The 23967-nt window shown below is 42.2% G+C and overlaps 1 protein-coding gene across 1 annotated transcript in view; it reads left to right on the forward strand.

The window, feature by feature from the left end:
• KIAA0319L (KIAA0319 like) overlaps positions 1-23967 on the forward strand; it is a 186463-nt gene that overhangs the window by 88292 nt on the left and 74204 nt on the right. Inside the window, exon 6 of the mRNA XM_082246861.1 lies at positions 5873-5974. Coding sequence (XP_082102987.1) covers positions 5873-5974 — 102 coding nt within the window. The remainder of the gene's footprint in view (positions 1-5872; positions 5975-23967) is intronic.

The raw sequence follows: 23967 nt of genomic DNA on the forward strand, positions 1-23967 counted from the left end.
ATACTAAAGTTGGCGGTGGGAAGGCCTTGGGTTCTCCCACTGCATTCGAACCTGCTCTCTCAGGGTTCCACCCTGCTTTACAATCTCTAAATTTGACGGCTTGGCTATTGAAGCCTGGGTTTTGAGGGAGCAGGGTATATCTGGCTCTGCAGTCTCTACCCTGATGAACGCTAGGAAACCAGTCTCTAGGGACATTTATTAGAGTCTGGAAATCATACATTTCTTGGTGTGAGGCCAGGAAGTGGCATCCCCGTAAATATATAATCGGGAGAATTCTAGCCTTCTTGCAAGTAGAGGTAGATATGAAGTTAGCCTTAGACACTATTAAAGGTCAAATTTCAGCTTTGACCGTCTTTTTTCAAAGGCCGATTGCTTTGCATTACTTGGTCCGAGCCTTTATACTAGGGGTGCTACATATGCTTCCCCCGGTTAGGCCACCGTTGTGTCCTTTTGATTTAAATTTGGTCTTGGCGATAGAAACCTAGAATGTGTCGGCAGATAAGAACCATTTGGCCCATCTAGTCTGCCCAATATATCTGAATCCTATGAATAGTCCCTGGCCCTATCTTATATGAAGGATAGCCTTATGCCTATCCCATGCATGCTTAAACTCCTTCACTGTATTTGCAGCTACCACTTCTGCAGGAAGGTTATTCCATGCATCCACTACTCTCTCAGTAAAGTAATACTTCCTCATATTACTTTTAAACCTTTGCCCCTCTAATTTAAAACTGTGTCCTCTTGTGGTAGTTTTTCTTCTTTTAAATATGCTCTCCTCCTTTACCGAGTTGATTCCCTTTATGTATTTAAAAGTTTCTATCATATCCCCTCTGTCTCTTCTTTCTTCCAAGCTATACATGTTAAGGTCCTTTAACCTTTCCTGGTAAGTTTTTTCCTGCAATCCATGTACTAGTTTAGTAGCTCTTCTCTGAACTCTCTCTAGAGTATCTATATCCTTCTGGAGATATGGCCTCCAGTACTGCGCACAATACTCCAAGTGAGGTCTCACTAGTGTTCTGCGATTCTACAGAAACAACCTTTTGAGCCCATTCGGCATATTCCTCTGGAAAGAGCTAGCGGCTCTTTCTTGTAAAGATCAAGATAGGGTGATTCTAGGTCCACACCCAGGGTTTATGGCCAAGGTGGTGTCCGCTTTTCATTTGAATCAGGACATTATACTGCCTTCCTTCTTTCCAAAACCTCAAACAGCAGAGGAAAAATTGTTACATTCTCTCAATGTAGTACGTGCATTTTAGCTCTGTTTGAAGAGGTAAGCTCAGATTTGGAAGACCGACCTTTTGTTCGTGCTGCCAGAAGGGCCCAGGAATGGGAAGGCTGCATCTAAGTTTACAATTTCTCAGTGGATTCGCCAGGTTATTATCCAGGCGTATGGTTGGTTTAAAAGGGAAGATTCCACCTTTTCCGGTAAAAGCACACTCTACCAGAAAATTAGGTGCCTCTTGGGCAGTTCGCCATCAAGCTTTTATGACTCAGATTTGCAAGGCCGCTACTTGGTCTTCAGTACATACGTTCACTAGATTCTATCAAGTGGATGTTAGGACCCATGAGGATTCTGCATTTGGCCGCAGTGTGCTGCAGACAGCTATGTAGATCTTTTTGGTCTGATGGCGGTTTTTTCATATGGTGTCCCCCTCCCCTCAAGTGCATTTCTTTGGGACGTCCCAGATAGTAATGAATATGGCTGCTCTAGGTCCTGTGATGTACGATAAACAGATTTTTCCTACAGCTTACCTGTAAAATCCTTTTCTTGGAATACATCACGGGACACAAAGGTCCCTCCCCTCTTGTCTGGGATGTTTATTGCTTGCTACAAAACTGAGGTACTTCCTGTATGGGAGGGGTTATATAGAGGGGGATTTCCTGTCTTGTTTGTTGCCAGTATCCATTCACCTATAGGAGGGAAATATCCCAGATAGTAATGAATTTGGCTGCTCTGTGTCCTGTGATCTACTCCAAAAAAAGGATTTTACAGGTAAGCTGTAGGAAAAATCATTTTTTTAAGTTTCGCACATACAGTATATATCTTTTTTTTTTTTTTTTAATCAAGAAAAAAAGTTTGAGAAAAAGCACACAATTACACTTAATAGCACACACAGTCAACAAGATGTAGCAAATAGTACAAAACAATACAATACAGATCTCAGCCGGTTGTTAATAACTTGACAATCGGCTAAAGTCTACTGTGGTATACAAGACCTTACGGCATATTCAACAACAAAAAATAGAAAGAGAACTCGTCCGGAACCCCCATAGCAAGTAAGATGGTCCCCTGGGCACCCTCAAGCATTAAAGCAGCAGACGATCCAGAACCAGGTCCGCTCACACATATATCTAGCGAAGCAGGATATATAGGTTGTAATTGCTTAACCACTTTAATACAGGGCACTTCCCTCCCTTCCTGCCCAGGCCAATTTTCCCCTTTTAGCGCTGTTGCAATTTGAATGACAATTGCGCGGTCATGCAACACTGTACCTACACCAAATTTATGTCATTTTCCCCCCACAAATAGAGCTTTCTTTTGGTGGTATTTGATCACCTGTGCGATTTTTACTTTTTGCTAAACAAATAAAAAAAGACCGAAAAGTTTGAAAAAAAAAAAGTTTTTTTGTTTATGTTATACAATTTTGTAAATAAATAAGTTTTTTCCTGCACTGATGAGCACTGATGAGACTGCACTGATGAGGAGGCACTGATGGGGTGGCACTGATGGGGTGGCACTGATGGGGTGGCACTGATAGGCGGCACTGATAGGTAGCACAGATATTCAGCATTGGTGGGCACTGATAGGCGGCACTGCTGGGCACTGATAGGCGGCATTGATGGACACTGATAAGTGGCACTGATGGGCACTGATAGGTGGCACTGACGGGCACTAATGGGCACTGATAGGCGGCACTGGTGGGCACTGATGGGTGGCACTGACGGGCGGCACTGATGGGCACTAATGGGCACTGATAGGCGGCACTGGTGGGCAATAATGGGCACTGGTGGGCGACACTAAAGGATGGCAATGATGGGCACTTGTGGGCAGCACTGATAGGGAGGACACTGGTGGGCATCACTGATAGGGAGGGCAATGGGGGGCTCCCTGAGCCCTGATTGCCATCCCTGGTGTCCATAGTGGGCATCCCTGGGGTCATAGTGGGCATCCCTGGGGTCATAGTGGGCATCCCTGGTGGTTCTAGTGGCACCCCCCCCCCCCGAGGGTCTGCACTGGTAATCAATGATCTGATTACCAGTGCCGACCCCCCCCCTGTCAGGGGAGCCGCCGATCGGCGCTCCTTTGCTCGTGCCTTTCAGGCACGAACTAAGGAAAGCCAATCAACGGCTGTTCCTATTTAATATGTGACCAGCCGTGATTGGACACGGCTGATCACATGGTAAAGAGCCTCCGTCAGAGGCTCTTTACCGAGATCGGAGATGCAGGGTGTCAGACTGACACCTCGCATCACCGATCGCGGCTCTGCGCGCCCCCGGGGGGCGCCCAGAGCTGTGTTATCCTGCCGCCGTCATATGACGTCCGGTCAGGATAACACAACCACATTCCCGCCGTCATTTTGTAATAGGGCGGGCGGGAAGTGGTTAATGCGAGAGGTAGCTACTTTCAGAAGCATAACATTTGGTTAGTCTGATTGTTGAACACCTCCATGTTTTTGTGCACAACATTAGGCCGGCCATAGAAAGAGCAAATTTATTTCTTAAAACCAGGGCAGGAAAGAAGTTCACTCGATTCCCACATCAACATAGACAATGTGGTAATCCCTTCTAACGCGCCATTGTCTCCCCCTGGCAGGGACGGATTCTATAACTGCTGTTTGCAATAATTACATGTTAAAATCCCACAGGCTGGATTGATCAACTTGAGTACATTCAGCCTACCCATACATGGTTCAAATCTTGGAATGTCGGAATCATCTATGGCCAGTTAACACTTATGCATTCCCCTGTCAACCCCCCCCCCCCAGTTGGGCTATTGTATTCTGACAGTGGGGATTTCCCTGCTGTCACAGAATACACTGATCAGCTCTGCAGCCACTGATTGAATGAAAGTTTTGAAATAGTCCCGTTCGACAGAAGTCGATCTACTAATTGAATTCACAGGTCAAATTTTGGCCAGTCCCTGCTGAGCAGGCTGAATATCAATCTGTGTGTACCCACCTTTAGTTTTTGGTGACAAGACTCTATTGTTAGGCTTATACGCATTACAACACCGGTCACCAAACCGCCCCCCTGAGAGCCCAGCATTGCCTCTTTCATGTATGAGGAAACCACCAATACCTTCCCCTAGAATTAATTGGGAGATATGGCAGCAAAGCTGCATTGGGTTCCAGAAAAAAGATACTTAGAATATATTTTTTAAATTTAAATTAAAACATAATTCAAATTATAAAATTGCACTTGGCACCCTGGATATAATTTCACTGTGTCCAGATTTCTACTATAAGCCTTTGAAATTAAAGGTGTTTTATAATATTAATGTACCAGAAAGCATTCTTAAACTGCAAAAAATGATATTAGCTTTATGAGCTTACAATCAGCTTGTAGTACATTGCCGCCATTGTTGAGTGGAAATGTTTGTTTTGTGTTATGCCAACTCAAATAACTGCTGATTGATATTCCATGTTAATCTTTATCTTTAATGTTTTCTTTACTTTATAATGAACTGTTTGTTTTCAACATTCCATGTCAGAAGATTTTGTTAGCCTAGGTGATATGGGGTTGCACCTAGTTTAAATTAGGCTTATTCTCAAATGTTAACTATATCTATGTAAACAGTTTTACTGGGATGGATAAATAAAGAGGAGTAAATGTGGCCACAGATAGATTGAAATTTGGCTAGTTCAGCAAGGACCCAACTGAATTTTGTTAAAGGGCTTGTAAAGTCAGAAGGTTTTTTTATGCATTAGGATAATAAAGCCTTCTGTGTGCAGCAGCCCCACTCAGCCCCCCTAATACTTACCTGAGCCCCCCCTATCCAGCCATGTCCACGAGTGCTACAGCTGATTGGCTGAGACACAGCAGTGGTGCCATTGGCTCCCTCTGCTGTCAATCAAACTCAGGTAGCCAATCAGGAGAGAGGAAGCAGGGGGCCAAACGGTAGCTCCGTATTTGAATGGATACACGGAGCTGCAGCTTGGCTCTGGTGCCCCTAGAGCAAGCTGCTTGCTCAGGGGGCACTCAACAGGAGGGAGGAGCCAGGAGCTCCAACCAGGGACCCGAAAAGAGGAGGATCCGGGCTGCCCTGTGCAAAACCAACTGCACAGAGGAGGTAAGTATAACATGTTTGTTATTTTAATAGAAAAAAAAATGAGACTATACAATCACTTTAAGTGTGTGGCTATCCATGTTCAACAGAAGTAAATCATTAGATCAACTTCTGCCGAATGAACAAGTTGGAATACTTTTGTTGATGAGCAGCTGTAGCCACTCATCAGTTTATTCTGACAGCGCTGTAAGAATACTATGTCCCAGCGGAGGGGATTCATCCATCCACCTACATTGTGTGGATGGAGGAATCTGTTCGCTTTTTTTTTTTGCACAGTTTCCTGGCTGAAGGAAAAAAGGCCATGACCAGCTTAATAGAAGGGGTGAATTACTTGAGTCTCCTGGAGAAAATGCGACCCCCAGATCTCTTTAGTGCTGGTTACCTGTGTGAAGGTCTAAATTTTTTGATCATATTATCTCTGCCAAAGGAGAGGAGCAGTCTAAACTCTGGTACTCCCTTTTAGCAGAGAGGAGATGACCAAATTCCTTTTGAACTTAGCTATAAAAATTGCACATTTTGCATTGTTGAAGAACTTGGATTGTCAGTGTAAAGATCTCAGTTGAACATCTGTGTCTCTCTTTCCAGTCACAATCAAACTCGTCGTGTCTGCTGGGGGCAGTGCTGAAATCACCTTACCAAAAAACGAAGTCCAACTGAATGCCTTTGTTGTTCCAGAGCCTCCTGAAGGTAATTTAAGTGTGTATGTATATGTAAACATATATGTGGACATACTCGGGAACCCCTTATTCTTTCCTCATAAAATGAGCTGTTGCTTGGAGTGTCTGTTGAGTACTTCTTTAACTTCTTCTCTGACTCAAGTATGCATATTTAGCTAATGCATTTCCAGTCTTGATAGCCAGAAATGTTCAAAGCTACAGTATGTTTATGTGTTTCTTTTTCTGGTCCTTCAACTTGTTGCTGGTTGTGACATTCTAAGGATCAATTCACACCTGATCGCAATGTGCACATATGGTTTTGTGGTTTTGTGCTGTGAATTGAGGCACATTTTGGTGAGCCCAGGTAAGCAGCCCATTCAAAGTAAATGGACTGTAACAGATCTTAAAATAAGAAAATCTAGGGCATGTCGCTTTTTTTTTTTTTTTTTTTTTTTTTACTGCGCACTACAAGGCATATCATTGTGAATAGTTGTGGCGCTGGTAATCACAGGTGCCTTCCCATGGTGCATTGCCATGCCATTTAATTTGATATATGCATGATGCACTGTCATGCGTTGCGATAACCCACAAGATTTGCTGCGTGTTACTGCAATGCGCTGGTGCAAATGAGCCCTTAGCCTTATGCCATTGAGTTCTATCCGCTTTGAGCTTGTGCTTCAGTGGGTGATGGGACTCAGTTTGCTGCAATGTTTTCACTGTGGACTTGTGCTTTGGGTAATTTGGTTTTGATCTAGATATCTGGAACCTCAGATATTCAAAGCTCAAATGAATTCAAAAATAGGCCATCATTGCACTTTAAAAGATTTACATTTTATTAAAATCCAAATAATACACTCACATGGATCAATGCACTTTAAACCATGCACATAGAAAATCGGCATCACCTTCTAACCATGCATCTCAACCTCACATCCAGTTTTGCCTGATGATTACATTGACTCTTACTCTGACTCTGACGTGTCTCGTCACTAATCATGTGACTCCCTCTAGGAGATGGAGTCAAAAGGCATCTTATTTCCTTATATTCCATTGTATACACTAGATTGCTTAGCAACCACCACCATTTTGCCAACCAGCACAGCCCAGAAATGCAAGCGGGAACCATATTGCCAACCAGCAAAAATTTAAAAAAATGATGTAATGTAATCTATATAAATAATAAAAACTTACCAAATTGACTGTTTATATAAGATTTTATGTTTACATGCAATTTTTGGAAGTTTTGTGGGCTGGCATGCTGATGAAACAACCTTGTAGTTTTTCAGTACTGGCCCTTTAAAATCCAGACTATTCTGATATATAAACAGTCAATTCGGCAAGTTTTTATTATTTTTTTGGATTACTTCATATATTTTTTTATTTGTATTTTTCCTGGTTGGCAGTACTTAAATCATAGCCAGCATATATTATTATTATTGTTATTATTAATAATCAGGCTTTAGATAGCACCAACAGTTTGTGCAGCGCTTTACAGCAGGAGGGCAGACATTACAGTTAGAATACAATTCAATACAGCAGGAATCAGAGGGCCCTGCTCGTTACAAGGGAGGGTCAAGTGATACAAAAGCTAATAACTATGGGTGGATGAGCTGATGGAGAAAATAAAAGTTATTTTTTTAGGTGGGGCAGGATAAGGATAGGCTTCTCTGAAGAGAAGGGTTTTCAGGGATCACCTAAAAGTGTAGAGAGTAGGAGATAGACAGATTGGGGTAGGGAGTTCCATAGGATGGAGGAGGCTCATGAGAAGTCCTGGAGGCGGGCATGGAGAAGGTGACAAAGGAGCTAGAGAGCAAGAGGCCTTGGGAGGAATGAAGAGAACCATTTGGTTGGTATTTTGAGACTTATAATGTAGCTGGGGGCCAAGTTGTGGATGGCTTTGTAAGCTGCTGTTAGTATTTTGCATTTAATTCGCTGGGTGAGCGGGAGCCAGTGGAGGGATTGACAGAGAGGCGTATCAGACACTGAACAGTTAGTAAGGTAAACGTTAGAAAAAAGTTTAGCAACCTCTTCCATAGTAGTGGGGTTGAATGAGATAAGTAATGATTGTACCTGTGGACATAGAATGTTAAGTGGGGGAGGTTCTGCACAGTGGAGATCCCCTCACGAATTGTATCAATTTTATTTTTGAAGTGATTGGCGAGCTCCTGGGCAATGCGTGAGTTAGTGGGTGGAGGCAGTAGAGGGCGAAGTAGAGAGTTGAAGGTAGAGAAGAGTTGACGGGTGTTGGATGAGAAGGCCTTAATGAGAGTGATAAAAATATGTCCGCTTAGCAGTGTGAAGGTAGGAATTGTAGGGACATACTAAAACATTTAATGTGAAAATGGCTTAATGTAGCTTAATGTGTAATAAAGTGCCTAAACCATAATCAATTGCCCTGAAACTTTGCACAGACTAAGTTTTTAACTTCCCTAATATATCCTAGAAGTTTCATGTAGTTTGGTCTTCCAGGAGGCAAACAAGGGACATTAAGCTTGTTTTTTGGGGAGCTTAATGTGGCTTAACGTGCAAAAAAGAGCTTAGATGTTAACCAAAACTTGGCACAATAGAAGAGTCTATCTATTCCAACATATTCTGAAAATTTCAGATCATTTGGTAAATTTGGTAAATCACACCAAAAGTTATTCACATTAAGCTCTTTTTGTACAATACTAAAACATTTAATGTCCTTAGCTTAATGTGAAAAGAGCTTAATGTACCAAAATGTGCCTAAACCTCAACCAATTGTCTTGAAACTTTGCACAGCCCAAGTTCTGCACTTTCATAAGCTATCCTGGAGGTTTCATCGATTTAGGTCTCCCACATGGAAAACTGAGGACATTAAGCTCTTTTTTTGGGGAGCTTAATGTGGCTTAACGTACAAAAAAGAGCTTAGATGTGAACCAATTTCCCCCAAACTTGGCACAATAGAAGAGTCTATCTATTCCAACATATTCTGAAAATGTCAGATCATTTGATAAATTACACCAAAAGTTATTCACAATAAGCTCTTTTTGTACAATACTAAAACGTTTAATGTCCTTAGCTTAATGTGAAAAGAGCTTAATGTACCAAAATGTGCCTAAACTTGAACCAATTGTCTTGAAACTTTGCACAGCCCAAGTTCTGCACTTCCCAAAGCTATCCTGGAGGTTTCATCTATTTAGGTCTACCACACGGAAAACTGGGGACATTAAGCTCTTTTTTTGGGGAGCTTAATGTGGCTTAACGTACAAAAAAGAGCTTAGATGTGAACCAATTTCCCCCAAACTTGGCACAATAGAAGAGTTTATCAATTCCAACATATTCTGAAATTTTCAGATCATTTGGTAAATCACACCAAAAGTTATTCACATTAAGCTCTATTTTGCAATCATAAAAACGCATGGCTTAATGTGAAAAGAGCTTAACGTACCAAAATGTGCCTAAACCTCAACCAATTGTCTTGAAACTTTGCACAGCCCAAGTTTTGCACTTCCCTAAGCTATCCTGGAGGTTTCATCGATTTAGGTATCCCACATGGAAAACTGGGGACATTAAGCTCTTTTTTTGGGGAGCTTAATGTGGCTTAACGTACAAAAAAGAGCTTAGATGTGAACCAATTTCCCCCAAACTTGGCACAATAGAAGAGTTTATCAATTCCAACATATTCTGAAAATTTCAGATCATTTGGTAAATCACACCAAAAGTTATTCACATTAAGCTCTATTTTGCAATCATAAAAACAAATGGCTTAATGTGAAAAGAGCTTAACGTACCAAAATGTGCCTAAACCTCAACCAATTGTCTTGAAACTTTGCACAGCCCAAGTTTTGCACTTCCCTAAGTTATCCTGAAGGGTTCATCAATTTTGGTCTCCCACACGGAAAACTGGGGACATTAAGCTCTTTTTTTGGGGAGCTTAATGTGGCTTAACGTACAAAAAAGAGCTTAGATGTGAACCAATTTCCCCCAAACTTGGCACAATAGAAGAGTCTATTGTTTCCAACATATTCTGAAAATTTCAGATCATTTGATAAGTTACACCAAAAGTTATTCACATTAAGCTCTTTTTGTACAATACTAAAACGTTTAATGTCCTTAGCTTAATGTGAAAAGAGCTTAATGTACCAAAATGTGCCTACACCTCAACCAATTGTCTTGAAACTTTGCACAGCCCAAGTTCTGCACTTCCCAAAGCTATCCTGGAGGTTTCATCGATTTTGGTCTCCCACACGGAAAACTGGGGACATCAAGCTCTTTTTTTGGGAGCTTAATGTGGCTTAACGTACAAAAAAGAGCTTAGATGTGAACCAATTTCCCCCAAACTTGGCACAATAGAAGAGTTTATCAATTCCAACATATTCTGAAATTTTCAGATCATTTGGTAAATCACACCAAAAGTTATTCACATTAAGCTCTATTTTGCAATCATAAAAACAAATGGCTTAATGTGAAAAGAGCTTAACGTACCAAAATGTGCCTAAACCTCAACCAATTGTCTTGAAACTTTGCACAGCCTAAGTTTTGCACTTCCCTAAGCTATCCTGGAGGTTTCATCGATTTTGGTCTCCCACATGGAAAACTGGGGACATTAGGCTCTTTTTTTGGGGAGCTTAATGTGGCTTAACGTACAAAAAAGAGCTTAGATGTGAACCCATTTCCCCCAAACTTGGCACAATAGAAGAGTCTATCTATTCCAACATATTCTGAAAATTTCAGATCATTTGGTAAATCACACCAAAAGTTATTCACATTAAGCTCTATTTTGCAATCATAATGTGAATAACTTTTGGTGTGATTTACCAAATGATCTGAAATTTTCAGAATATGTTGGACATGGCTTAATGTGAAAAGAGCTTAACGTACCAAAATGTGCCTAAACCTCAACCAATTGTCTTGAAACTTTGCACAGCCTAAGTTTTGCACTTCCCTAAGCTATCCTGGAGGTTTCATCGATTTAGGTATCCCACATGGAAAACTGGGGACATTAAGCTCTTTTTTTGGGGAGCTTAATGTGGCTTAACGTACAAAAAAGAGCTTAGATGTGAACCAATTTCCCCCCAAACTTGGCACAATAGAAGAGTCTATCTATTCCAACATATTCTGAAAATTTCAGATCATTTGGTAAATCACACCAAAAGTTATTCACATTAAGCTGTTTTTAGCAATCATAAAAACATGTGGCTTAATGTGAAAAGAGCTTAACGTACCAAAATGTGCCTAAACTTCAACCAATTGTCTTGAAACTTTGCACAGCCCAAGTTCTGCACTTCCCTAAGCTATCCTGTAGGTTTCATCGATTTTGGTCTCCCACGTTGAAAACTGGGGACATTAAGCTCTTTTTTTGGGGAGCTTAATGTGGCTTAACGTACAAAAAAGAGCTTAGATGTGAACCAATTTCCCCCAATCTTGGCACAATAGAAGAGCCTATCAATTCCAACATATTCTGAAAATTTCAGATCATTTGGTAAATCACACCAAAAGTTATTCACATTAAGCTCTATTTTGCAATCATAAAAACGCATGGCTTAATGTGAAAAGAGCTTAACGTACCAAAATGTGCCTAAACCTCAACCAATTGTCTTGAAACTTTGCACAGCCCAAGTTTTGTACTTCCCTAAGTTATCCTGAAGGGTTCATCAATTTTGGTCTCCCACACGGAAAACTGGGGACATTAAGCTCTTTTTTTGGGGAGCTTAATGTGGCTTAACGTACAAAAAAGAGCTTAGATGTGAACCAATTTCCCCCAAACTTGGCACAATAGAAGAGTCTATTGTTTCCAACATATTCTGAAAATTTCAGATCATTTGATAAGTTACACCAAAAGTTATTCACATTAAGCTCTTTTTGTACAATACTAAAACGTTTAATGTCCTTAGCTTAATGTGAAAAGAGCTTAATGTACCAAAATGTGCCTACACCTCAACCAATTGTCTTGAAACTTTGCACAGCCCAAGTTCTGCACTTCCCAAAGCTATCCTGGAGGTTTCATCGATTTTGGTCTCCCACACGGAAAACTGGGGACATCAAGCTCTTTTTTTGGGAGCTTAATGTGGCTTAACGTACAAAAAAGAGCTTAGATGTGAACCAATTTCCCCCAAACTTGGCACAATAGAAGAGTTTATCAATTCCAACATATTCTGAAATTTTCAGATCATTTGGTAAATCACACCAAAAGTTATTCACATTAAGCTCTATTTTGCAATCATAAAAACAAATGGCTTAATGTGAAAAGAGCTTAACGTACCAAAATGTGCCTAAACCTCAACCAATTGTCTTGAAACTTTGCACAGCCTAAGTTTTGCACTTCCCTAAGCTATCCTGGAGGTTTCATCGATTTTGGTCTCCCACATGGAAAACTGGGGACATTAGGCTCTTTTTTTGGGGAGCTTAATGTGGCTTAACGTACAAAAAAGAGCTTAGATGTGAACCCATTTCCCCCAAACTTGGCACAATAGAAGAGTCTATCTATTCCAACATATTCTGAAAATTTCAGATCATTTGGTAAATCACACCAAAAGTTATTCACATTAAGCTCTATTTTGCAATCATAATGTGAATAACTTTTGGTGTGATTTACCAAATGATCTGAAATTTTCAGAATATGTTGGACATGGCTTAATGTGAAAAGAGCTTAACGTACCAAAATGTGCCTAAACCTCAACCAATTGTCTTGAAACTTTGCACAGCCTAAGTTTTGCACTTCCCTAAGCTATCCTGGAGGTTTCATCGATTTAGGTATCCCACATGGAAAACTGGGGACATTAAGCTCTTTTTTTGGGGAGCTTAATGTGGCTTAACGTACAAAAAAGAGCTTAGATGTGAACCAATTTCCCCCCAAACTTGGCACAATAGAAGAGTCTATCTATTCCAACATATTCTGAAAATTTCAGATCATTTGGTAAATCACACCAAAAGTTATTCACATTAAGCTGTTTTTAGCAATCATAAAAACATGTGGCTTAATGTGAAAAGAGCTTAACGTACCAAAATGTGCCTAAACTTCAACCAATTGTCTTGAAACTTTGCACAGCCCAAGTTCTGCACTTCCCTAAGCTATCCTGTAGGTTTCATCGATTTTGGTCTCCCACGTTGAAAACTGGGGACATTAAGCTCTTTTTTTGGGGAGCTTAATGTGGCTTAACGTACAAAAAAGAGCTTAGATGTGAACCAATTTCCCCCAATCTTGGCACAATAGAAGAGCCTATCAATTCCAACATATTCTGAAAATTTCAGATCATTTGGTAAATCACACCAAAAGTTATTCACATTAAGCTCTATTTTGCAATCATAAAAACGCATGGCTTAATGTGAAAAGAGCTTAACGTACCAAAATGTGCCTAAACCTCAACCAATTGTCTTGAAACTTTGCACAGCCCAAGTTTTGTACTTCCCTAAGCTATCCTGGAGGTTTCATCAATTTTGGTCTCCCACACGGAAAACTGGGGACATTAAGCTCTTTTTTTGGGGAGCTTAATGTGGCTTAATGTACAAAAAAGAGCTTAGATGTGAACCAATTTCCCCCAAACTTGGCACTATAGAAGAGTCTATCGATTCCAACATATTCTGAAAATTTCAGATCATTTGGTTAATCACACCAAAAGTTATTCACATTAAGCTTCATTTTACATTCCTAAAATATTTAATGTCAACAGCTTAATGTAAAAAGAGCTTACATTTAGCCAGTGGCGGCCCGTGCATAGGGGGCGCCAGGGCGCCGCCCCCTTCTAAAAAAAAAGAAAAAAAAAAGACAAAAAAAAACATAAAAGTTAGGAAAAAAAAAATCGGTTCGCCGGCCTGACCGGCCTATGTGGTGGCTAAAGGGGGGGTGGGGTTTATGACCCAGAAGAGGCGCCGATTGGCTGCCTTCTGGGGGCGTAACCTGGGTGCAGAAAAGAGCGCTTGGCCACCCCCACCTGGCTGTGATTGGTCCAGACTCCAGCCTGGACCAATCACAGAAGGACATCATCTGGTCACGTGACACGTGGGGCGGTGCACCGCCCCGGCGTCACGATCACCGCTTCCGTCTTTCGGGTTCCATTCCTTCCCGCGGCTGAGAGAAGATAGAAGACTCCCGTCCGCTCAGAGCTCTCGCCGACGCCGAGTCGCCGCTTGACCAGGAGGACCAGTCCAGGACTAGGAGGAGACGGAGACCAGTAGTCGGATCGGGCGGCGGTGGGCCTTCTTCGTGGACAGACGGCAGACCGCATTCGGATCCAGGCCTCGGGTCGGAAGAGAGAGACGAGTCCAGCCCTGTGCAGCAGCAGCCCGGTAAGTCCTCAGTCCTCCTCCTCCTCCTCAGGCCTCTGTCTACTCCACAAAAAAATGCATGCCTTGCCATTGCCTGCCATCCATGCCATGCCATGCCATTGCCATCCATTGCCTGCCATCCTTGCCATTGCCATCCATTGCCTGCCATCCATGCCATTGCCATCCATTGCCTGCCATCCATGCCATGCCATTGCCATCCATTGCCTGCCATCCATGCCATGCCATTGCCATCCATTGCCTGCCATCCATGCCATTGCCATCCATTGCCTGCCATCCATTCCATTGCCATCCATTGCCTGCCATCCATGCCATTGCCATCCATTGCCTGCCATCCATGCCATGACATTGCCATCCATTGCCTGCCATGCCATCCATGATGATAATGATATCTGCTGCAGATATCATCATCATGGATGGATGGATGGATGGATGGATGGACTCAGGCCAGAACAGGTAGGTACAGGCAGGTCACGGTGCAAGATTTATCAAGTTACCCAGGCCGGGCCCAGACCAGAGTATGCAGATATCATTATATATATAATCATGGATGGATGGATGATCCATCCACCCATGATGATATATATATATAATGATATCTGCACACTCTGGTCTGGGCCTGGCTTGGGATATTATTCTTGCACCGTGACCTGCCTGTACCTACCTGGCCTGGCCTGGCCTGGGTCCATCCATCCATCCATGATGATAATGATATCTGCACACTCTGGTCTGGACCCGGCCTGGGTAACTTGATAAATCTTGCACCGTGACATGCCTGTACCTACCTGTTCTGGCCTGGCCTGGGTCCATTCATCCATGATGGATGGATAGACCCAGGCCAGAACAGGTAGGTACAGGCAGGTCACGGTGCAAGAATAATATCAAGTTACCCAGGCCGGGCCCAGACCAGAGTGTGCAGATATCATTATATATATCATCATGGATGGATGGATGGATGAAAGGGGCATGTATGCTGGTCACTACATTGAAAGGGGGCATGTACGCTGGTCACTACATTGAAAGGGGGCCTGTACGCTGGTCACTACATTGAAAGGGGCATGTACGCTGGTCACTACATTGAAAGGGGCCTGTACGCTGGTCACTACATTGAAAGGGGGCATGTACGCTGGTCACTACATTGAAAGGGGCATGTACGCTGGTCACTACATTGAAAGGGGGCCTGTACGCTGGTCACTACATTGAAAGGGGTATGTATGCTGGTCACTGCATTGAAAGGGGGCCTGTACGCTGGTCACTACATTGAAAGGGGGCATGTACTGTGGGATTAGTGCTAGGGGGCCTGTACTGTGGGGTTTGTGCTAGGGGGTCTGTACTGTGGGGTTTGTGCCACTCTCAGTCAGTGTATCCCATAATAGGGTGTCTCTCACAGTATATCCCATAATAGGGCCCCTGCTCCCTATTATGGGATATACTAGTACTGAGAGACCCCTTAATATGTGATATATTGGGAGAATTTGTTCACGCAAGCAAAATATAGGGGACAAAATGGGTGGAGTCTATAAGGGGTGGGGCTTCTTATAAATGGGAGGGGTCAAAATAGAAGGGCTGGGTCTTGCTTCCCCCCCATCTTAAAACTTCACCAGCCGCCACTGCATTTAGCTTGCTTTTTGTGAAGCTTACTGTGGCCTTATTACTTATTGTGCCAAGTTTGGGGGAAATTGTTTCACATCTAAGCTCTTTTTTGTACGTTAAGCCACATTGAGCTCCCCAAAAAAAGAGCTTAATGTCCCCAGTTTTCCGTGTGGGAGACCAAAATCGATGAAACCTCCAGGATACCTTTGGAAAGAGCAGAACTTGGGCTGTGCAAAGTTTCAAGACAATTGGTTGAGGTTTAGGCACATTTTGGTACTTTAAGCTGTTTTCACATTAAGCCATGCGTTTTTATGATTGCTAAAAAGAGCTTAATGTGAATAACTTTTGGTGTAATTTACCAAATGATCTGAAATTTTCAGAATATGTTGGAATTGATAGACTCTTCTATAGTGCCAAGTTTGAGGGAAATTGGTTCACATCTAAGCTCTTTTTTGTACGTTAAGCCACATTAAGCTCCCCAAAAAAAGAGCTTAATGTCCCCAGTTTTCCGTGTGGGAGACCAAAATCGATGAAATCTCCAGGATAGCTTTGGAAAGAGCAGAACTTGGGCTGTGCAAAGTTTCAAGACAATTGGTTGAGGTTTAGGCACATTTTGGTACGTTAAGCTCTTTTCACATTAAGCCATGCGTTTTTATGATTGCTAAAAAGAGCTTAACCACTTAAGCCCCGGAGGATTTGGCTGCTAAACGACCAGGGGGTATTTTGCGATTCGGCACTGCGTGACTTTAATGGACAATTGCGCGGTCGTGCGACGCTGTACCTAAACTAATTTGGCGTCCTTTTTTTCCCACAAACAGAGCTTTCTTTTGGTGGTATTTGATCACCTGTGCGATTTTTTGATCATGCGCTATAAACAAAAAAAGAGCGTCAATTTTGCAAAAATAGCAATATTTTTCACATTTTTTTTATATGAAATTCCCCCCCAAAAAAATGTAAAAATAAATTTTTTTTAACATTTTCGGCCAATTTGTTTTATGCTACCTATGTTTGGTAAAAAAAATTGCAAAAAGCGTATTTTGATTGGTTTGCGCAAAAGTTATCGCGTTTACTAACAAAGGGAAAGATTTTTGTCATTTTTGTTGTTTTTTTTTTAACGCGTAATGGCGGCGATCTGCGATTTTTTTTGCGGTACTGCGACATTGGGGCGGACAGATCGGACCCTTGACTGACATTTTTGACACTTTTGGGGTTACCAGTGACATTTCTACAGTAATCAGTGCTATACATATGCACTGTTACTGTAAAAATACACTGGTAGTGAAGGGGTTAACTTTATTTGGGAGGGAGGGGCTGTGTGTGTCCCTAGGGGCGTGCTTTCTACTGTGATTGGCTGTGGCTTGAGCTGTAAGGACACTGATCAACGGATCTACATAGTAGATCCGTGTGATCAGTGTCTTTACACCGAGGAGAATGACAGGCAGCTTGTTTACACAAGCTGCCTGACTTTCTCCCTCTCCCCCGCCGATCGCAGAGTGGCCGGCGGACATCGAGTCCGCCGGTCACACGCGCGGGGGGGTCCGTGACCACGCGGGAGCGGGAGCGCGCCTCCGGGGGCGCGCGCTCGCTCCCTAGACCCTCACAAGCAAGCGACGTAGACCTACGTCAGTTTGCCTGTGAGGGGCTGACCGCCGACGTAGATAGTCGTGCGGCGGTCGGCAAGTGGTTAATGTGAATAACTTTTGGTGTGATTTACCAAATGATCTGAAATTTTCAGAATATGTTGGAATTGATAGGCTCTTCTATTGTGCCAAGTTTGGGGGAAATTGGTTCACATCTAAGCTCTTTTTTGTACGTTAAGCCACATTAAGCTCCCAAAAAAAGAGCTTAATGTCCCCAGTTTTCCATGTGGGATACATAAATCGATGAAACCTCCAGGATAGCTTAGGGAAGTGCAGAACTTGGGCTGTGCAAAGTTTCAAGACAATTGGTTGAGGTTTAGGCACATTTTGGTACGTTAAGCTCTTTTCACATTAAGCCACGTGTTTTTATGATTGCTAAAAAGAGCTTAATGTGAATAGCTTTTGGTGTGATTTACTAAATGGTCTGAAATTTTCAGAATATGTTGGAATAGACAGACTCTTCTATTCTGCCAAGTTTGAGGGAAATTGGTTCACATCTAAGCTCTTTTTTGTACGTTAAGCCACATTAAGCGCCCCAAAAAAAGAGCTTAATGTCCCCAGTTTTCCACGTGGGAGACCAAAATCGATGAAACCTCCAGGATAGCTTAGGGAAGTGCAGAACTTGGGCTGTGCAAAGTTTCAAGACAATTGGTTGAGGTTTAGGCACATTTTGGTACATTAAGCTCTTTTCACATTAAGCTAAGGACATTAAACGTTTTAGTATTGTACAAAAAGAGCTTAATGTGAATAACTTTTGGTGCGATTTACCAAATGATCTGAAATTTTCAGAATATCTTAGCATCAATAGAGTCTTCTATTGTGTGAAGTTTGGGGGAAATTGGTTAACATCTAAGCTCTTTTTTGTACGTTAAGCCACATTAAGCTCCCCAAAAAACAAGCTTAATGTCCCTTGTTTGCCTCCTGGAAGACCAAACTACATGAAACTTCTAGGATATATTAGGAAAGTTAAAAACTTAGTCTGTGCAAAGTTTCAGGGCAATTGATTATGGTTTAGGCACTTTATTACACATTAAGCTACATTAAGCCATTTTCACATTAAATGTTTTAGTATGTCCCGGAATTGTATTTTTGGAGGGCAGATTTCTATTGCTTAAAATCTTTCTGAAACTTAGTCTTATGCCACAGTCTCTCAAGAGCATGGCTACGTTTTTTGAGACTTCTGGTGTTATTTGATTGCCAAGTTTGTAGGGGTTGGGACCTGATTCTGTGTGTAGTAGGGGGGGGGGGTGCATCCAGGATGACAGTGAAGTGTTGTAGACTGAAGTGGCTGGGTTGGGGCAGGACAGGGGTTAGTTTTTGTCATAGAGGTGGTCAGTAGCAGAGAAGAGAAGGGTCAGGGTGGCAAAGGTTTCTTTGAGTAGCTGTGGGGAGGTTGGAGGGAGAGATGGTGGAAGAAAGGTAGAGAGTTAAACGAATAAGGTAGTGATCAGAGGGAGGGAGAGGATTTATGAGAGATTGCACAGAATGCATACGTAGGGGGAAAACCAGGTCAGGGGAGTTACCATCAGGCTAAGTAAAAGTATGTATCTGTTGCTTAAAGAGGTTGTAAACTCAGTTAATTTATTTTTTTACAAGCTGAAAGAGAAACACATAATGAGCTAGTATGCATCGCATACTAGCTCATTATGAAATACTTACCTTAGAAGGAGCCGTCCGCTCACCTCTATGATGGGCGACATGTCCAGTCGCCCGTCTTCCGGGATCGCGGCATCCAGCCATCTGATTGGCCGGAGTCACGGTGACGTCACTCCCGCGCACGCACGCGGGAGCCGACAGTCACGGCACGGGTCTCTGAAGAAACGGCACCAGTGGCCGTTCCTTCAGAGCGCATGCGCCAGTGACGTCACTGGCTGCATGTAAGGTAAATATCTCCTAAACGGTACATGTTTAGGAGATATTTACACTACCTATAGGTAAGCCTTATCATAGGCTTACCTATAGGTAAAAGTGTCAGAGGAGGGTTTACTTCCTCTTTAAGGTCATAGTAGTGTAGACTGAGAAATTTAGATGTAGTAGGAGTGTTAGTATAACAGGGATGTTGAAGTCCAGAATAATTGTGGATAGTACATATTATAAAGTAAAAAAAATAGAGAGAATTTAAACACACAAGGGAAATCTAACACCTTTTTGGCAGTATGGCTTCTTTAAAGAGGTTGTAAACTCGTTAAAAATTTTTTTTTTTCTTTTACAACCTGCAAGAGAAAGACATAATGAGCTAGTATGCATCGCATACTAGCTCATTATGAAATACTTACCTTAGAACGAGCCCCCGCCGTGCCGATCTCTTACCTGTATGACGAGCGACATGTTCAGTCGCCCGTCTTCCGGGATCGCGGCATCCGGCCATCTGATTGGCCGGAGCCGCGGTGACGTCACTCCTGCGCACGCGCGCGGGAGCCGACGGTCACGGCACGGGGCTCTGAAGGAACGGCACGATCAGCCGTTCCTTCAGAGCGCATGCGCCAGTGACGTCACTGGCTGCATGTAAGGTAAATATCTCCTAAACGGTACATGTTTAGGAGATATTTACACTACCTATAGGTAAGCCTTATCATAGGCTTACCTATAGGTAAAAGTGTCAGAGGAGGGTTTACTTCCTCTTTAAGGTCATAGTAGTGTAGACTGAGAAATTTAGATGTAGTAGGAGTGTTAGTATAACAGGGATGTTGAAGTCCAGAATAATTGTGGATAGTACATATTATAAAGTAAAAAAAATAGAGAGAATTTAAACACACAAGGGAAATCTAACACCTTTTTGGCAGTATGGCTTCTTTAAAGAGGTTGTAAACTCGTTAAAAATTTTTTTTTTTCTTTTACAACCTGCAAGAGAAAGACATAATGAGCTAGTATGCATCGCATACTAGCTCATTATGAAATACTTACCTTAGAACGAGCCCCCGCCGTGCCGATCTCTTACCTGTATGACGAGCGACATGTTCAGTCGCCCGTCTTCCGGGATCGCGGCATCCGGCCATCTGATTGGCCGGAGCCGCGGTGACGTCACTCCTGCGCACGCGCGCGGGAGCCGACGGTCACGGCACGGGGCTCTGAAGGAACGGCACGATCAGCCGTTCCTTCAGAGCGCATGCGCCAGTGACGTCACTGGCTGCATTAAAGGTAAATATCTCCTAAACTGTACATGTTTAGGAGATATTTACAGTACCTATAGGTAAGCCTTATCATAGGCTTACCTATAGGTACAACTTCCTGAGGAGGATTTACTTCCTCTTTAAAATGACCTAGACCAAAATCAAAAATGCTTGCCACCAGTTCAGTGGCTTTCACAAAACTTTGGTAGATTCAGGTAGTTCTTCATAGTGCTACTTTTACCAAGTGGTATTATGGCTGCACTACAGTAAATAAAAAAAAAATATTTACCTCCAGTTGATTTTGAATATGCTGTTATTGAAAATCATGGCTGCCAATCCAGTCTGCCATACCTATTTTACAGCCTGTTTAGTCAAATGGCAAACAAATATTCATGTCCAACTGATGCGGGTTAATATCTGCTGCAGTGAAAATACATCAAATTATTTATTATTTGCCTTAGAGTAAGGTGTGTCCAGCCACTTAAAAAGACCTTTATAAAAGATAGAGAGCCAATGCGCTACCACTGAAGTGATTGAGAAGCAGATATAAAAGTAAATAAATAAAATGCAAAAAGGAGAAAAAAAGGAGCTGCCAGTTTTATCGTGTCACCACAATAAGATAGAAGAAATGTAAAATAAATTGGCGCTGTTTTTCTCAATGAATAGTGGTCTTAACTGATGTAAAAATTCAGATTCGCTAGGAATCACATGCTAAATAATGAGTGGATGTAACAAATGTATGGAAGAAAAGAGGGTTGGAGGTGACCAATGGATATAATAAGCAACCACTCTAAAAAAATATAAAGAACAAGCTCTCCAGGTGTATCAGTTTACAGGGATGAGACAAACCATTTATCAATGACAGGGGTGCTTGGCTTTTATTTATTTAAAAGCTTTCTTCTTAAAGGGAAAAAAATGCTGTAACTGATTATAAAGTGTGAGCTGGTGTTCAGATTAAATTTGTTAGCCTAGTTAAATTTGTTAGTACATTTAACACTGCCCTCCCTCGGAGTTACAGTGCTGCTGTCTGCTGTGCCCCCTGTGCTCATTCATCCAGAGTGGAGCACTATACAGGAAGTGTGCTAACGGCCAGTTCACCAGGTGAAAACACAGGGGAAAAAATCCTACAAAATGAAAATGAATACAGCCACTACATCAATATTTGGTAAACTGCAATATATACAATTTTTGGTTTTGGGATTAGTATCTATTTAAATAAAAGATATGCTGTATAAAATACTATTTATTACTATTATTATACTATTTATTAGCACATTATTCCTAATGTTATTCCTTCGATCATTTTGCAGGTATGGTATTTTTTTTAATTTCTTGTAAAAAGAAGTTAACTTTGTGCTTTTTTTTTTTTCTCTCATAATTCCGATAAGCTCCTGAATGCCTAAAATACTTACTACTGTGAATTTTGTTGAAATATTTTTGATTAAAGAAACTTGTAAATCATGTTTCCTGCCTCTGAGCCCTCGTTCACACTGAACACGACTTAGAAATTGCGCACCTTCACCTGAAATCGCACGGTTTCAAAACCGCAACTTCGGTTGCGACTTGAAAGACATCTGTGCAGCTAGGAACTACTTTTTGCAAATATGCGCGGCGCCGCAAAGTCGCCCCTCACACCAATTGGAATGGTGACGTTGCCGGCAATAGGCTGCAACTTGTCAAATCGCATGACAAATCGCTTCAGTGTAAATGAGGGCTAAATCTCCTTTCCAATCAAAGGGATTTGTTTTTTATCCTTGTAATGCCCTTGTACACCTGGCCACTCTACTGTGAAAACTTCTGTTAGCAGAAGACCTGGTATTCTGGGAATACCTAGGGGTAAATTGGTTTCGCCACATTTACCAGTGTAGCTTAGGGTGTTTTTTTGCCGTACACAAGTTCATAGTATAGTCTGAAAAAAAAACCATGGGTAAACTGGTTACACAAGCATATTAACCTGACAAATGACCAGTAAATAACATTCAGTACAGCTCCTTAAAAGCATTTCAAGGCACAGTTAAAGTGTACTAGCAAAAACTTGAAAAATGATATTTCTTGTGCCCTAAGGCAGTGTTCCCCAACCCCCGGGCCGCGGACCGGTACCGGTCCGTGGATCAAACGGTACCGGGCCGCCCGAGGAACTTAAAATGATTTCACTGTGGCGGCCGAGGCGCAGAGCATTGCGCCCCCCTGAGCCCGCCCATTGTGTGACAATAGCGAATAAAAATTCGCTATTGTCACACTGGTCCTCCTCCTGGCCAATCAGGGAGCGGGTCCTCCCGCTTCCTGATTGGCCGAAAGGCAAACCCCACCCCATGGCCCGAGGAGAAGGCGTCGCGGGAGGACTGAGAACTCGAGGTCAGAGACGCAGGGACTGAAGAGAAGCTGCCATGAGGTAAGTGCATGGGGGGGGGGGGGGTCTGGTGGGGGGAACACTGGCATCTCTATATTGAAAGAGGGAACTCTGGCATCTCTGTATTGAAAGGGGGAACGCTTAAACCCTTAAAACTACGTTCGAGACAACAACTCTGCTGGTGTTCTGGATTAAAGTCATGGCGGAATACCCTGAGATTGCCACCACAGCACTTAAATCCCTATTGCCATTTCCGGCAACCTATCTGTGTGAAGCGGGGTTTTCTGCAGTGGCAGCAACCAAAACAAAACAACTGAATAAACTGGACATAAGCAACACACTTCGGGTGTCATTGTCTCCTATTACCCCCAGATGGAACCATCTCGTTGCAAGGAAACAAGCTCAGGGTTCTCATTGATTTGGCATTCTAGTGAGTTAAATAAAATAAATCACTTTATATAAATTTTTTGGTGTAGCTGTATTTTATTTTGAAGGCATGTTTAAATACAATTAAATTAAAATTATTAAATCAAAACAAGAGGGCCACGGAAAAATTATCAAATGTTTACCGGTCCGTGGCGATAAAAAGGTTGGGGAGCACTGTCCTAAGGGATTATGTAGAAGGAAATATGCATTTTTTTTTTCTAAAGTAGCATTTTATAAGATACAGTGAGGGAAAAAAGTATTTGATCCCCTGCTGATTTTGTATGTTTGCCCACTGATAAAGAAATGATCAGTCTATAATTTTAATGGTAGGTTTATTTTAACAGTGAGAGACAGATTAACAACAAAAAAAATCCAGAAAAATGCATTTCAAAAAAGTTATAAATCGTTTTGCATTTTAATGAGTGAAATAAGTATTTGACCCCTTCACAAAACATGACTTCGTACTTGGTGGCAATCACAGAGGTCAGACTTTTCTTGTGACGTTTGGCAACTCAAACCTTCAGCTCCCTCCACATTTTTTCTATGGAATTAAGGTCTGAAGACTGGCTAGGCCACTCCAGGAATTAATGTGCTTCTTCTTGAGCCACTCCTTTGTTGCCTTGGCCATGTGTTTTGGGTCAATTTTCATGCTGGAATA

The sequence above is a fragment of the Pelophylax lessonae genome (genome assembly GCF_965119305.1).
Source record: "Pelophylax lessonae genome assembly, chromosome: 2".
NCBI lineage: Eukaryota > Metazoa > Chordata > Amphibia > Anura > Ranidae > Pelophylax > Pelophylax lessonae.